Source organism: Lampetra planeri, chromosome 36 (genome assembly GCF_965212315.1).
Source record: "Lampetra planeri chromosome 36, kcLamPlan1.2.h2, whole genome shotgun sequence".
Classification (NCBI taxonomy): domain Eukaryota; kingdom Metazoa; phylum Chordata; class Hyperoartia; order Petromyzontiformes; family Petromyzontidae; genus Lampetra; species Lampetra planeri.
This window is the reverse complement of record NC_136142.1, coordinates 6,792,343-6,809,284: the sequence shown is the minus strand read 5'-3', so window position 1 is coordinate 6,809,284 and position 16,942 is coordinate 6,792,343. Positions and strand designations below refer to the sequence as shown.

The 16,942-nt window shown below is 50.1% G+C and overlaps 1 protein-coding gene across 1 annotated transcript in view; it reads left to right on the top strand.

The window, feature by feature from the left end:
• The window catches only part of LOC144730744 (agrin-like), a 100,845-nt gene that overhangs the window by 14,055 nt on the left and 69,848 nt on the right, over positions 1-16,942 (top strand). Inside the window, exon 3 of the mRNA XM_078611466.1 lies at positions 2,993-3,233. Coding sequence (XP_078467592.1) covers positions 2,993-3,233 — 241 coding nt within the window. The remainder of the gene's footprint in view (positions 1-2,992; positions 3,234-16,942) is intronic.

Here is a 16,942-nt window from a genome sequence, read left to right as displayed (position 1 = left end):
AAGATGTTGCACACTCGAAATGAATGACGTGGGCAGGTGCTCCAAATCGAGGGCAAGCACATGTATTTATTGTAGTTAATATCAATCTTGTGAAGAACAGCACCGTCACTCTGTAAAATGCAACAACACGTGTGTTACACGCAGCAATTCTTCCGAGACGCCATTAACCATGTGGCTGGTTTACACGTGTGGTTATTTATTCATTAACCCTGCCAGCCACCTACAGGCCCGACTCAGTCATCACATGCTGCTGTACACACATGCATTGATGCACTGCACAGCACACCAGGACCTTCACAGAACCACACTTTACTCCCTTGCTGCACAAGGATATAATTTAAAGAGTGATCCATTCCTAATGTGCCACAAAGACTCTTAATAACTCACGCTCAGGAATGTATTCGTACAGTGCGTGAAGGTTGTCACCCGTTGGATTTCTAGATTTTGTTTTTAGGGCTTCCTTGGAGTGAAATGACAGCGTTAATGTTTCCACAATCAGCGCATCCGTGGAAGGACGTACTGTATTATACATTTTTCTTCTTTCTCAATCTTAATATGAATTCTTAATAATATAAAAATCCAGAAACCCTGATGTCACGCTTAACTCCGTGACGCTATCATTAATAATCATGAGCGAGTGATGTCACTCCACGTGGAGCACCCCACTCATTAATAATCATGAGCGGGTGACGTCACTTAATATGGAGCACCCCACTCATTAATAATCATGAGCATGTGACGTCACTCCGCATGGAGCGCCCCTCGTTGATAATCATGAGCATGTGACGTCACTCTGCATGGAGCACCCCCCCCCCCCTCAATAATAATCGTGAGCGAAACATTTTCGATTTAATATTTCAGATTTACCGCATTATACCTGTCCTTGGACGGGCTGTAGGCGAGTTATCATTTTTCGAATTGCGATCAGTACTGTGTGCAACGGGCTTGTACTACGGTATGCACATCGCAGGGAAAGTTTGCTGATTCTTTCATAAGAATTATAAGAACATAATCGTAATGTTCAGTTCTTTGTTTATCGACCGATAGATGAAGGCCACCCCACGCAAAGGCACTCACGGAGATTTGTTTCACCATACTTCACCGCACCGGTCATTGCGGGTTGGTGGAGGTCTGGGCGAGCGGTGCCGGTGTCAGTGTTTAAATATCACAAGGTCACTCGCCACCAATGTTAGCCGTGGGCAGGAGTCGAACACGGGAAAAAATATCTTCACAGCACACTTACCAGCTCCCTCCACGTTCACGACCTTTGCCAACGCGACGTTTTTAAGAGCCAAATGTTGGTTTGGAAATCACCGCGGTCACGTTTACTCCGCGACTGAATGTGTGATTTCGCGAGGCACTTTTTTTCGCTCGCGACGTTTTTAAGAGCCAAATGTTGGTTTGGAAATCACCGCAGTCACGTTCACTCCGTGACTGAACGTGTGATTTCGCGAGGCACTTTATTTCGCTCGCGACGTTTTTCTTTCTTTGGCGAACTTCTTTAGGGGCCCCCGAATCTTTCCACAGCAAGCCACGTACAAAACACATTCCTGCCAGATTCACTAGCGTCGTGTTCGCTCCCTCTGGCAAACTCAACTGTACAATGGTAGCCGTGCTTTCATTCTTCTTGTTGCAACAGGAGGTAGTTGTATATTTATTTACTTGCTTTCAAAGCGATAGTTTTTTTTGTGCGTGCTTAGGCGGGCAAACCAAAGTCGTGGGTGGGGTGGGTGGGTGGGTGAGTGGTGGGGGTGTGAGACACAGGTTAAAGAGTGAGAATGTTCGGGTGGGGTGGTGTAGCCGGAAAGAATAAAACCGTTCGAGTGGAAAACCCTGAAACTTTCATATTTACAGCAGACTCTAGATTATTACACCGTGTAACATTCTTTTTGTTCCTGGGTAGTAAGTGTTATTTCCTAATTGTTTATGCCTCAAAAGTACAGAAAATGGCTATTATTCCCCACAAACTTTGCTTTTGTGATGAGGACAGTGATATTTTGAAAATGTACCAATTTTCAAAGAGAAAACGGACGAAATTGTGTCTTTTTGTTCACATAATGTCAGAAAAAAACTAAATATGAATAAAAATTAACATGTATTTATTCTAAATAATACAAAAAAGACTACAAAAGATTTAGACACCAAGATGCACTACCACAGGCGGGACTGGCCACAGCGGACCGAATTATCTGTGGGGAGGAACAACGTCAAGTGGGAGCCACTGGTGGACCCCCGGAAGGTGCTGATGCCACCACTGCACATCAAATTGGGCCTTGTGAAACAATTTGTCAGAGTTAAATTTCGATTTAAAGCTTTCGTGATTGCAGGGATTCATCTTCTTGGTTCTTTCGGTAAAGTCACGTAGAAGGGAAGTAATACGATAATAAAAATAAAACATGATAAAATAATTCTCACGACGTTTCGGCCACAACGCAAGCAGCCGTCCTCAGGTGAAGAATGAAAAAAAAGAACCGAAAGAACCAAAGAGTATGGGTTGAAAGGAGTTCGAGGCTGTCAGGGGGCAGATGAGAAGGAGCGACCTCCCATTAAGCCAAATCACACGGAATAGACTAAAACTAAACTCTTTGTATTTTATCAGGTAAGGCCCACTCAACTATTTTATAGCTCTTTTTCAAAAGCGACCTAGCCACAAATGATAGCTCAACAAAGTGGCTTATCAAGTGGGAAATGTATAGCAGCCAAATGCTCTAAACGCATGCTAAATCCAAAAGTGGAGGGAAAAACCGGAGGACCCGGAGAAAAATAAACGCAACCACGGGGAGAGAGACACGCAAACCGCAAATATACAACAGGCGTCCGGGTCGGAATCGAACCCACAAACTCCTGCGCACCAGGCGAGGTAGTCAACATCTCGCCACCGCGGCGCCCCTGTGCCAGCTCGGGTCAGATGTGTCAGTGGGAAAAAGGCGAATACAACGACCGCTAGCAACCTTTTGACCCTTGACCATGTGACCCCCCCCCCCTCCCCCAGATCCGCGTATGGCGCTTCATCAAGGGCCGCGAGCTGCTGCCTGCCTCCGTGACGGGGGCCGAGCGTCCGCGCGTCAGCGTCGAAGGATTCGGCGACGGCGCTCCCGTGTGCGACGCGCGCGTGTCTCCCGGCGACACGCGCGTCTTCCTGCTAGCGCTGGGGCCCGGCGGGGCCCTCTCGCTGGCGTCCAGCGTCATCCGCGTCAGCATGGCCAACCTGGAGGCCCTGGAGAACACCCTGGGTAGGTTGCACGACGCCGTGGCGGCTGCAACGGCGGCGGCGTCGAAGGAGGCCGTCGGTTCCGCCGGTTATGTTTCCATTTGCCGTAGTAACGTGAACGTGCGTCGAGATAAATGTTTACTTTATTTTTGCTGCCTTACAAATGTGCACGTGATGAGCCTCTTCGTTGAGCCGTCGCTTGCGGCCAGGTTGCTTCTGAAAACGAAGCTAATTGCTCAGTGGGCTTTGCCTGGTAAGATAAAAAGTCGTTTAGTTTTATTCGTATATTTTTTAAGTGCTATATTTACCTTTCCTGTACTTTGCACTCCTATCGTGTTTTTGTCATTTTAGTTGTAACGTTCTGACGTGCCCCTTCTGGACATGTGTGAAAAATATCTGTATAGCTTATCGGATTCTTCCACTATAAACGAATACTATGATTCCTTTTTGATGATCAATCAATGGCAGCCATACCTCATGTGGCAAAGGTTTTTGAGCATTAAAAAAATATCGTGGGTAATAATTATTACACTGGTCAACAACAAAACATTCTGCAGCTGTTTTAGACTAATTTCAGGGTGCTGATTCCAAATCTGATCTCAGATTTGCTCTATCACATCTCATTTTATGCTATCGGCATACCCCATTTTCATTGATTTTACCCACAATTAACTCTGTCACTTATGATTGCAAGTTTTTGCGAATCAGTGACTGCTTTAGTGTTAAAATATGGTGATGTATCTTTAGGATAGTGTGTTTATAATATAATTTAATGTAGATATTCACATTTATTTAATATTTTTCTTCTGCAGTTTTTATTGAAAATGCAATATTTGATATCTCAAAAACCTGATGTGATGTCAGCACCCCAAAATGACCTTAAACCCGTTGGAATACCTTATGCCAGAAAAGTGTGTTGACCAGTGTTATCAACGTGCTATGGTATTGTGCCCGATGCGCCCGAGGGTCAGGTTGTTTTACATTTTACTTAAGCTGGCAAGTGGTGACACCCCCCTCCACTCCCTGCCCGCCCCCATCTCCACATTGGGGGGGGGGGGGTAGAAAAACATATTTTGGCAACCCGAGGTGGGCGAGATGTCGTCGAACCACTGCGGGGACCCCCCCCCGTGGAATGACATCACACGTTCCTCCACGACGAATCCCGCCATCCCACAAGACACCGCGATCGTCGTGTCCAGGGGAATCCTGGGAAAAGGGGGGCACCCCTAGTGACGGCTCCCGGGGGCTTGTCACCGCGCGGGCCTTCGGCATTTGTACGATGGGGTAATCGAGCACGTGCGTCTGGTTGCGTGGGGAGTAGAAGTGCAGTAGTGAACACGCCGCGCTACGAACCCGGCGACCCGAGTTTGATTCCCGCTCACGACCGACCATGGTGGCGAGCATTTGAACTGGCCTTGGCCCTCCCCTAGTTCGACACCTGGTGCGGTGTGAGTATCAGCACTGGAAAGAGATACAAAGACGGCCTGGCGTGGTGCTGGCCACCCACCCCCTTCATAGGCGCTCACAATATTCACTTTTGTGAAACAGTCCCAGCAGCTTGTGCAGGCTACACGGGGGATCTTTGTCTTTGCACAAAAAGCTCCCCCGTATAGCCTGTAACAGACTGTGGGGGCAAGTGCTGTTAGCGAACACCTATGAAGGCCGGCACGGCACACGAGGAGGTGGGTGGCCAGCACCACTCCCGGCCGCCTTTGTCTCCCCAGTGGCGATGATTTTTTTACACACTGCACCAGGTACTCATTTGAGGCTGAGTCGACCTAGGGGAGGCCCAGGACCGGTTCAGATAATATAATCGCTGTCACTGGTGTTGGCCGTGAGCGGGAATCGAACCAGGGTCACCAGGTTCATAGCACAGCGCACTAACCGCTGCCCTACACACACAGACACACACACAGACACACACACAGACACACACACACAGACACACACACAGACACGTGAGCATCATCAATGTATTTGCCTCCCGCGGGGGGTCAGTTGAGCATCTAATTTAATTCAGTGCTTACGACTTGAATGGTGGCATTTTTCTTGTCCCAGAAGGGGGCTCAATTAGACGCAGATCAATTTCGCAAATGGGTCCCGTACTGTTAGTTACTGCCATAGCCCCCCCCCCTGCCCCCTGCCAGCTCCCCCCCCCCCCCAAGGGGCTGACGGGAAACACGGTGTATACCTCTGCACGTGGACAAAAGTAACAAGAAGAATGGGCCCAAGGGAAGAACGTGAATCTATAATAATAATAATGAATGGTCGGAGTGCTCGCGGTGTTGTATCCATAGCCCTGCCTTTTTGTAACGGTCGTGGCACGTGCTAGTGGAAACAAAGATTTTCTCAAATCCCTCCCAAAATCACCCACCTCGCCCCCCCCCCCAAATCACCGCATCAATCCGCGCAGTTCATTGACAGGTCACGTGGCACTTGAGTAAAGTGTTCGGTGCTGCCATCTGAGCACCAAGCCGGCTTTCGCAGGTGCTCGCTGACAGAACTTTGCCCAACAGTCAGCATGGCTGTAATAGCCGCAGAGACATGCGAACCGCGAGGGAGTTTACGCATTCTCTTTCCAACGACAAGCACCTACCCGTCATCAACGAAGACCTCCACAATGTCACCTCGCCGAAGACTCAAGTCCCGATCGCCTTTCTGGGATCGCGTTGCTGCTGCTGCTGTCGCCGTCGTCATCCTAGAATCTCGTCAAGGTACGGAAGAGCGTCGCTGCTGTGCGAACAGAAACCCATAGAGAGGCACAGCGCAGGCATCGAGAATAAACATCTTCTCATCCGGGACCCAAAACATCGTTGCGCCTCCTGACTTTAATATTCCTCCTCCTCCTCGGAGACACCGGTGTGACCATCAACCGCATCAGCACATCAGCGGCAGGCCGCTGCTGTACCGCATCCCCCTTCATGAACGGAAAATCAAAGAAACAGCCAGAGCAGTGCGATTGTGGCCATGAAACCCACACTGTTGACCACATCGTAGACCACTGCAGTCAGCGCTCCATTAGAGGAACAGCAGAATCGCACGAACCCTCTCTCCTGAAGCCCTCTCCTAGGTGGCGAGCAGACCTCGACATTGATATGCAGCGGTACATAGAGACCCATAGAGAAACATGAAATACGAGCCACATTCGCGGGACCGTAGCAATGCAGCTCACACCGTGGACCATCAAGGTAAACCACTGCTGTGTTAATTCTAGATTTGAAGCTTTCGTGACTGCAAGGATTCATACTCTTAGGTTTTTTTGGTGAAGTCACGTAGGTATTCGCGCCTTCAGTGGAGGAGGGGGAACAGCGACACGACACGAAATCTCTCCGCTGACGCCCTCTCGTCGTGTCCAGTATCAGCAGCAGCAGGATCTCGATGTTGCCATTCAGCTCCTGAACATCTTGCTGCCGCCACCGTGTCAACTACCTCGCCTGGTCTACAGGAGGTCGTGGGTTTGATGCCGACCCTGACGCCTGCTGTATATTTGGAGTTTGCGTGTCTTTCTCTCCCCCGTGGTCGCGTGGATTTTTCTCCGGGCCCTCCGGTTTTTCGCTCCACATTTCAGTTTCAGTTTCATTTATTTGGTATCGCCCTGTGAGCCATTCGGCTCTTGAATCGGGTGCAACCGCAACAAACAAAAAACTAAAACATGAACAAGAAAACATCTTGAAGTGACTATGCGCAAACAGAAAAATCCAGGAAAAAACGGCAAAGTCTTCCAGAAAAAAAGCACCGTACACCAACGCTGTGCAAAAATCCCAGTGGGATGCAAGTCAAACGACAACAACAACAACAACCACAAGACAACTTAGATTAAAGCCATCATTCTAACTCCGTACTACAACAAACAAACATGGCCAAACCAAAAAACTTTTCGAAATCACCAAAATAAAGCCATAAGCAATGTAACAGTGATCATTTGGAATTAACATCACGCGATTAGAGCATTTGGCTGCAATAAATGTCAACACGATGAGCCACTTCGCTGAGGTTTCATACGTGGCCAGGTCGAGTCTTACAAAGAAAAAAAAAGCGCTATCGAGCTCAGTGGGGCTTTTCCCTTGTGAAGTAAAAAAAAAGAAATAGTTTCAGATAATAATAATAATAATAGGGGTTTTCCCCTTTTTTCTGGCAACAAAACTGAAACCTTTTTTACAAGGATTCATGTCTGCATTAACCACAATACTTGCAGTCAAATGCAAACAAAAAACACGCTATGATAATATATGCATTATCCTTGGAACTGATTGGTCCACACCAAGGGACGGCTTTCTTTTGAGCCTCGACCCAATTGGTGCTCGACCAGAGGACGCCAAAGTATTGCGGTTAATGCAGTGACATGAATCCTCGTAAAAAAAGTTTAAGTTTTGTTGCCAGAAAAAATGAGAAAAACCCTATTATTATATTTTGGTACTGGCAAAGGAGGTCTAGTGAAATAGTTTCAGCTTTAGTTTTGCACGTGGGAAGAGAAGCGGCGACGATGTCTGCCTCCCTCGTGTGTGTGCGCCTGCACGCGACCGCGCTCAGCACGGCGATGACACACGCCTGGCGCATTGGCACCGTGCGAATATCGACAAGGGGACACGTGAACCTCCTCCTCCTCCTCCCGATATTTTTTTTTATTGGTGGTGGTGGGGGTGATGGGGGGGGAGGCGTCGTGGCCGAGCGGGTAGCGCAGTACGCCGCTCGTTGCAAAACTTACGAGCCCCGGCGGCCGTCCCGGTTAATACTGCGCGCTGCGTTAGCCGTAAAGTTACCGCTACGCACCGTCTGCTTCACGGTGGACGTCCATGGCATCCTGTGAAGTTGATCGGAGGAAAATAATAAAAAAAAACTCAAGTAGGCCATGCGTGCCGACGTCACTGTCTGAAATTCGACAGATTTGTAAATAATTTTTTTGTTTGTTTGTCAATCCTGTGAATTGCGTAATTTACAGAAACAACAAAATAGCAACATCGCCCCCCTCCCCCCACCCCCTTTCGGGCTACGGCGAGGAAGGCGAAGGGACGCCACCTCGATTCCCCTTCGAGTCGCGGCTTGACTCGAGCAGCCGAGCGTGGAGTGCGGCGTTGCGATGTGACGGGGTGGGGGGGGGGTATGACGGGGTGGGGGGCATCGCAGGGGACAGAGGTAACTTGAGCCACGGATCTCCGGGGGCAGAGAGCGCAGGAGAGCGGTGACTGTGAGCGACACGTCGCAAGTGAAGCTCACTAATATGGTGGACAAAACACGGCGTTTACACGTGCGCGCTTTTTCTCTCTCTCTCCCGCTCTCGCTCTCTCGCCCTCGCTATTTTCCAGCACGTACCTTCGCGAGTGACATTTGGCCCGCTTGACGTTATCTCCGAAACGATCGGAGGATTCCCGTAACATGTGCTCGTCTGATAAACACGCACAAAGATAAAGATCCCCCGTGTAGCCTTAACAGACTGTAGGGGAAAGTGCTGTTAGCGAGTAGCACCTATGAAGGCCGGAACGATTACACGGGGTGGCCAGTACCACGCCCAACCGCCTTTGTCTCCCCAGTGGCGATGGTTACACACTGCACTAGGTACTCATTTGAGGCTACGTTGACCTAGGGGAAGGTCAGAACCGGTTCAAATATTCGCCACTGTTATTTTCGGTTGTGAGCGGGAATTGAACCCGGTTCACCGGGTTTGTCGTGCAGTGCGCTAACCACCGGACCACCACTCCTATACAAAGATAAAGATCCCCCGTATAGCCTTACCAGACTGTAGGGGCAAGTGCTGTTAGCGAGCACTTATGAAGGCCAGAACGGTACACGAGGGGGTGGGTGACCAGCACCACGCCCGACCGCCTTTGTCTCCCCAGTGGCGATGTTTTCACACCGAACCAGATACTAATTTAAGGCTGAGTCGACCTAGGGGAGGCCCAGGACCGGTTCAGATAATCGTCACTGGGTGTTGGCCGTGAGCGGGAATCGAACCCGGGTGGTCGGGTTCGTAGCGCAGCGCGCTAACCGCGACACCACCGCTCCACAGGCTCCTGAGTTTTAAGAGCCCCGTGTGCGTGTTGGTGTGTAAGCGCGCGCGTCAAATCGGGTCACCATCCTTCACGTGCATTTGCTGTGAAGAACAGGGCCAGGCGGTCAGACTTCATCGCTTTGCGTTGGCAACCCCTTCCCTGGCGGCAGGGCCCCGCGTGACGGTGCAGGCTCGCCGCTCGTCGAGGCTCCAATCCAGCACGCGTCGGGCTGTGAACAACCTTCTCTCATCTGCCACTCAAAATAACTCGAGAGGCTGTACCGACCACACTAAATATGAACTATTGACTTTTTATTTTATTTTTCTCAGCCAATGGCCCACTGAGCTACGTGGCTCATTTTGAGAAAGCGACCTGGCCACAAATGATAGCCCAACGAAGTGTGGCTTATCATGTTGAAATCTGCCACTCAGAATAACCCGACAAGCTGTATCGACCACACTAATGATGAACTATTTGTATTTTTTCCAGCTAAGGCCCACTGAGCTACGTGGCTCTTTCTGGGAAAGCGACCTGGCCACAAAAGATAGCCCAACGAAGTGTGGCTTATGTTGAAATGCATAGATCGGCCTTGCTGTTGTCCATAAGTATGTCAGATATTAGTTGCAGATATGACAATGATTAAAAAAACTAAATTGGAGGGGGAGGGGGGGTGTTGCAGTTAAAACAACGGTGGAAGTTTCAACGTTTCCATCCACCCACCTCTGTCCACCCAGCAAAATAAACGGGTTACCATCACAATTGCGTTTGGTGAGGCAAGGTGCGGCTACGCCTCTTAGAAGACGTGGGGCTGGCGTGAAAGAGTAGGCCAAGTTCTCTCCCAGAGTTCGCTGTCTGGGGCTACCTCAAGTGCCGGTAGAAAAATAAAATAAAATAAAACAAATCACGACGTTTCGATCACAATACAAGCGGTCGTCATCAGGCAATGATGACGACTGCTTGTGTTGCGATCGAAACGTCGTGATTTGTTTTATTTTATTTCTAACTACCAGACTTTACCGAAAGAACCAAAGAGTATTTATTTATTCTGGACGATCAAATATTTACTTCAAGCGATTAGTTGCAGGTGCTTCACCTGTTCCTTGAGTCTCACAATGAATTGAAAATCTCTGATTGTCAGCTAATGTGTTTTCTCTACGGAAGGGGTTGATATCCGAGGCGAATTCGCCGACCAAACAGCGATGCCCCCGTCAAGAAGCCCCCCCACCCACCCCCCCTCTGTTCGCTCCGGTGGCTTTCAGCATTCGCTGGGCACGACACAGCCCAGAGTCCAGACAATCTGCCCGATTGTTTTCCCCCTCCTCTGAAGCCCGGAGGAGCGTTGGCTTTGAGGACTTTTTTTTATTTTGACTTAAAACTTTCGTGACTGCAGGAATTCATATTCTTTGCTTCTTTCGGTGAAATGTTGAAGACTTTTGTCAGGCGGAGTTTCTGTTGCCACCCTTCCTTTGGTCACGGTTAAATGCTCTGTACCGGCGGGGGGGTGGGGCTCATGTTGAATTAGTGTTTTTCTTATTGACAAAAATGTTACTCACTGATAACGGTAGGCGGCGATTGTAATCGTGTCGCTGTGACATTACGGCGTCGTCATACATGATAGAGCATATCCATCATTCATGGGATAGCAATAATCACACTCACTGGGTGTGTTTGGGATGATTACCAATGCCAATTCAACCGTTACTGATCAATAAAAGTGTTGCGACAATAACGCCTTTGAATCTCTTGAAAAGTAGCAAGCCAAGTAGCTAAAACCACGAGTGAATCTCCCAGAACAATGCACGTGTAATAAACACGGAATGCTACGAGGGGGTGGATCAGCGGCAAAGCGGTTAGCGCACCGCGGTTTTTGCCTGGCGACCAAAGTTCGACTCCCGTCCACGGCTAAGGGTCGGTGGCGAAGTGGTGGTTACGCGAGCCGGTCATGTCAACTCCCCGCCCCCCATCACTCCCTCCCAACCCCCGCCTCCTGTAAATAATAATGATCCTTTAATTTTATATCGCTCGTTTCCTTTGTGTAAGCAACGCATGCGTGTGTGTGTGTGCGCGCGTGCGTGCGGCATGCTGCAATACGGAGCGTCGATTAAAAATGCGCGTCTAACAAAAACACGTGCGCTTGGGAGCGTTCGTGCCAGCGAGCGTTTCGGCGGAACCCCGAGTGGATCGGGCAATAATAGAATTGTGCGTCGCGAAAGCGTAACGAGACAGCAGTCAAATTTCTATTTAAAGCTTTCGTAACTGCAGGGATTCATCTTCTTGGTTCTTTCGGTAAAGTCACGTAGAAGGGAAATAATAAAATAAAATCATAATAAAATACAATTCTCACGACGTTTCGGCCACAACGCAAGCAGCCGTCCTCAGGTGGAGAACAGGTCTGTCGGGAAGACAGGTCTGTCGGGAAGACAGCGTCTGTCGGGAAGACAGCGTCTGTCGGGAAGACAGCGTCTGTCGGGAAGACAGCGTCTGTCGGGAAGACAGCGTCTGTCGGGAAGACAGCGTCTGTCGGGAAGACAGCGTCTGTCGGGAAGACAGCGTCTGAATGAAACAACACCAGGCTTGGAGAGTATATTTAAGCTGGGTTGGAGGGGGGAAGAGCGCCTTGACAAAATAATTTAAATATACTCTCCAAGCCTGGTGTTGTTTCATTCAGACGCTGTCTTCCCGACAGACCTGTTCTTCACCTGAGGACGGCTGCTTGCGTTGTGGCCGAAACGTCGTGAGAATTGTATTTTATTATGTTTTTTTTTATTTTTTTATTTCACTTCTACGTGACTTTACCGAAAGAACCCAGAAGAGACAGCTAGCCGTGGGTTTTTCGCACAGAGCAGAGATCGCGACGCGAGGCCACCGCGAGACGCCCGGTATGCAGTCAGCAGCGTCGCGCCGCGCGGATCACCACCGTCATTGGTGTCGTGCAGTCGTGGGTCTTTTTTGCGCATCGCCGAGTTTCGATACTACTTTTCTCGCCGAATATTTCCTACCAAGTTAAGGGGGAGGGGGGGGGGGTTGTTTTAGTTTTTGCAGTAGGCAGGCGATGTTGTCGTTGCTGCCGCTGCCATGTGTGTGATCCCAATCGAGTAATTCGCAGGTGATTTTCGCAGCGTTGAGATGTTTTTGGCCGATAAGCGGGCACGTGGTGTGTGTGTGTGGGGGCGGGTTTTAGCAGAAAGGGGTGGCGAGAAATACCAAATTCTCTGGATTTTAAGACGATGACCACCAGTTTGTGGAGCACCATACTTTCCGGGGCACACTTTAATCCAGACATATATGGTACAATTTCGATTTAAAACTTTCGTGACTGCAGGGATTCATCTTCTTGGTTCTTTCGGTAAAGTCACGTAGAAGGGAAATAATAAAATAATAAAAAATAAATAATAAAAATAAAACATAATAAAATAATTCTCACGTCGTGAGAATTATTTTATTGTTTTTTATTTTTATTATTTTATTACTTCCCTTCTACGTGACTTTACCGAAAGAACCAAGAAGATATATGGTACAATTCAGTTTGTTTTTAATTGCACTCTGTTTGCATGTTGAACTTTGTTGGCACTGTACGTAGCCAAACGTGCTAATCCGAGCGCCGCCCGCGCTTTGGAGTGAGATACGCGGCACGGTCGAGGGCGGGGTGCCTGACGTCAGCACACAGATATGCGCGGTGACGTCACCACCGAGTACTTGCCAGCCCACGCGTCAGGCAGCCAGCCAGCCAGCAAAACTTGTTTTTTCTAACATACTGCAGTATGAAAAAGCATTGTATGCGTAGAGGCGGTCAGCCATAGGGCAGAGGAGAAAAGGAAAACCCTGAGCCTGGACTTGAATTGGGGTGGCAGGGAGTCGACAGCACGGATGTCTAGTGGCGGGGGGGGGGGGAGTTCCAGATTATGACGGCGGCAGATGAGAACGACGAGAGCAAGAGGGACCTCTAGCTGAGCGAAGGTCGATCAGAGGTACTGAGAGAAAGCCTTGGCTGCCAGAGGAGCGGAGAGAGCGAGGAGGGGAGTTACAGTCTGACGACGATGACCCAAAGCTCTCGGGCAGCCAGGCCTCTAAGCCAGACAGGGGGTGTCGATGCAACCCCTGGGACAGGGAGACCTCAACCAGAGTTTTGAGGCAGGGCTGGTGGCTCACGTGGAGATGGAACCGCGAGTTTGCTTGTACTGCGTGGCCGCGGGACTACGCCTCAATCCGTCAGGTTCTCTGTGTTGTCGAGTGTGGAGTCTGTGGTGTAATTCCCAAGCTAAGCGGGCGTTTGCGCCTGGTCGGAGTGCTTGCATGGGCGACCACCGTGACGCAGCTCGTGTAGGCTGCTGCGTAGCGTCGTTGTCGGTTCAGCGAAACCCACCGTTGTGCTGTACTCTGCTCCCAACATCCACGGTTCCACCCTTCGCCAACCCCGCACCGACCAGTGTGGTGACGCATGCCCAAGCATACACCCGTGACCCGCACACGGCATGGGGAGCCCTTCATCCAGCAGCAGGCTGAGTTCGAACGAAAAATTCGAACGTCCTCCTCCTCTTGCGAATGACCTCACGGGCTTCGCTGTGCACGCGGAGCCGACTACGGCACCGCCCCCAGCACCCAACCACCACGACGGAGAGGCAACGCGAAGGCATGGGGCAGGCCCGGGCTTGACATCGAGACGGCCGCGTGGAAATAGGGGCCACCACCACCACCCCCTCCCCCCCCTTTAAAAAAAATGCAACACAGTGCCATTGCATCGTTGGAAATCAAAATAACAAGAAGAGATTTTTTTAGAATTCCAACAACAAGCGCTTGTTGTTATTGTGTTAAGTTTGTTGTCCTTCTACCCGCACCTCCGACTAACACGGTTGGCTACGTACGGCGCGAAAGAAGTTCAACACGCGTAGTACACTTTGGTTGGGGCCTTCCACCATCATCCCCACGACCGAATGATCCCTTTGGCCAAACCAAGTTCACCGCCCGCTGCGAGACACCACTGCCATGGTGCCCCCCACTAAAGACAAAGATCTTCTGTATAGCCTTAACAGACTGTTGGGGCAAGCGCTGTTAGCGAGTAGCACCAATGTTGGCTAACACTGTGGCACACGACTTCGTGGGTTCCCAGCACCACGCACGGCCCACCCTTCTTCCCAAGTGGCGATGTTTACCCTCTGCACCAGTGACCAGTTCGAGGATTAGTCGACCTAGGGGAGGCCCAAGACCGTTATTGGCCGTGAGCGGGCATCGAACCCCCGGGTAGCCGGGGTTCGCTAACTGGCTGCGCCACCGCCACCGCGCACGCGACGGCTCTACTGTGGACTTCTGCTTAAATACGCTCACTGCCGCCGTCGTCGTCCAGTGGTTACACCCGAAGAGATTTGGTTTAAAAGAAACGAAAAGAGTCGACACGCTCTCCTGCTCAAATCGAGAATTGCGGTGGCATTCGTGCTCATGTCTCGATCGCAGCCCTGCAGAGCCAGCGGTGCGAAAGTTCCACATTGCTGTGGCGGGGGCGGTGGGGCCCTGGAGCGGAGGTCAAGTTTGTCCGGTCTGGGATGGGACAACCCAAAACAAAAAACCACGGAGTTACCGGACCGCAAAGTGTGAACGCCAGGCGTGAGGATTGCAACTGGCTCCGGTAAAATCTCTGGGGCCACGTGGCAGAGATTGTATTGGTGACTTTACTTTTAATTTTCTTCACTTAGCTATCCTCCCGCGTGTTCGTGACTGCGGAGATGTGGCGGACTCGACGGGAGCGTGGCGTGGGGCTCTCGTGTCCAGAATGCACCGCCCTCCACTCGGCAGACGATAGGGCGGGCCAGGAATGTGACGGATAGGATCGCCGCCCTGTCGCGTCTCCACTTTCCAGCGAATTCCTGGCATCCTTCGACGTTACCCAATCGTACAAATGCGAGAAGCAAACTTTTTTTTTATTTTTTTAAACGCGGCAGAACAGAGGATGATGGATACAGTGTGGCCCGAGAATCGGGTGCGCGCAGGGATATTTATACTCTTAGGTTTTTTCGGTAAAGTCACGTAGGTAAAAAAAAATGAAAATAGTTCAATTAAATCAGTGATTTAATTTAGTTATTTTCATTTATTATTATTTTATTTTATTATTATTATTTTTACCTACGTGACTTTACCAAAAAAAACTAAGAGTATAAATCCTTGCAGTCATGAAAGCTTCAAATCCAGGGATATTTAATTTAATTTCATCTGGAGGCCACACAAAATCACCGACTTTTAAGCATGGTGCCAACAACTCCAATGACCGAAGGCTGAACATTATTATGATAATTATCACCATTATTATTTAATATGCAATAAACTTGCGTGCATGCCGAGGTTAACAAAAAAACACACACACACACCCCACGCGCCTGCGGGAGCATTTCAGCGCATTTGCCGGATTGCTTCTCTGTGTGCCCGTGAGACGGATCGCTTTGCAAACGCCCGCCAAAGCGCCGGGCAAGAATCGCAAAATGTTGGCAAGACACATTCGGAAAATGAATGCATACGTCATCGGCTTTGACGTTGGCAAAAATTATATTTAAAAAAATGTTGATAAGTCACCCTGAAATTGCACCCAATGTCACCTGGAACCTCACAGAGCTTCGAGCCAGTGGGGTTGCGCGCGGGGAGTAGTTGTGGGTGGGCTCTCCGACTGACCTTGGCCAGGTGTTTGTAGGGCATGCGTCTGCCGAGGCGAGCCCGACAGATGACAGTGGCGATTCGCCGTCACTTCCTCTCGTACGCGTCAGGCGAGTGGGTGGTGGTGGTGGTGTTGGTGGGTTTTTTCTCCGGGTATTCCGACTCATTAGTTTATTTTCACCCGCCACACGAAGCCAAACGGTTGCCACGCGTCGCGATGCGAAGCTTCTCGTGGAATCGTGCCTTGAGGGATCGGTGATGCGCTCCTGCCCGGGGGGTGTGGGGAAGAAAGAGGGACAAAATTGTGGTGACAATTTCGTTCGAGCCAACTTCTCGAGGCTCACCTTTATCGCCGCCACTATTATACGGGGGGGGGGGGGAGTGCTTAAAAAAAACGTGAACACTTCCGAAATTTTTTTTGCAACGACGCCACAAGAAACGCGCCGCCTACGAGCTCTGGAAACCACCTGGAGAAGATTCCAGGCACGCGTTGACAACGATGGCGGACAAGTGGAGACTTTTTGAAGCTATGAACGTCGCATTTGTTATCATGTTACGGTGTTATATTATAAGTTATTTTTCCCTTAAAAACGATAGTCCCATGTAAATGTTAACATTCTTTTGAAGCACCCTGCACTTTTGGTCAGGCAAGTTTCCCCCGGCGGGGGATCCATATTTGTTGGAAGCCGGCCACACCAATGGTGATTGACACCTTGTTTGCTGCAGGTTTTTCTAATTTCCAGTCACCCGCTTTGCCCATTACAGGTGGACCCCCCACCCTCCACCATCCATTGTAATCTCCCTTGCCAATTATTCGTGCCCTGTGACAGCGTCGACCCATCCCGACGTACGTCGGCCGTTTTGAGCTCGCGTCGATTGCATCCATTGGGCCACAGGTCGTGTGCGAATTGAGTCCCAGGGGCTGTGGATCTGGATGAGGGTCGAGGGTTGTCCTGCACGAGACGAGCCGAGAAGGTCCTCCGCGCGATGAGGTCAAGGATCACCGCAGTGGGTTAGGCGGGTGTCTCTGAAAAGGAGCGCGGCGGCGCGTCTGTATCAGATGAGGAGAGAGCTCGGTGTCGGTTGTCATGGCGGCTGTTCATCTGAT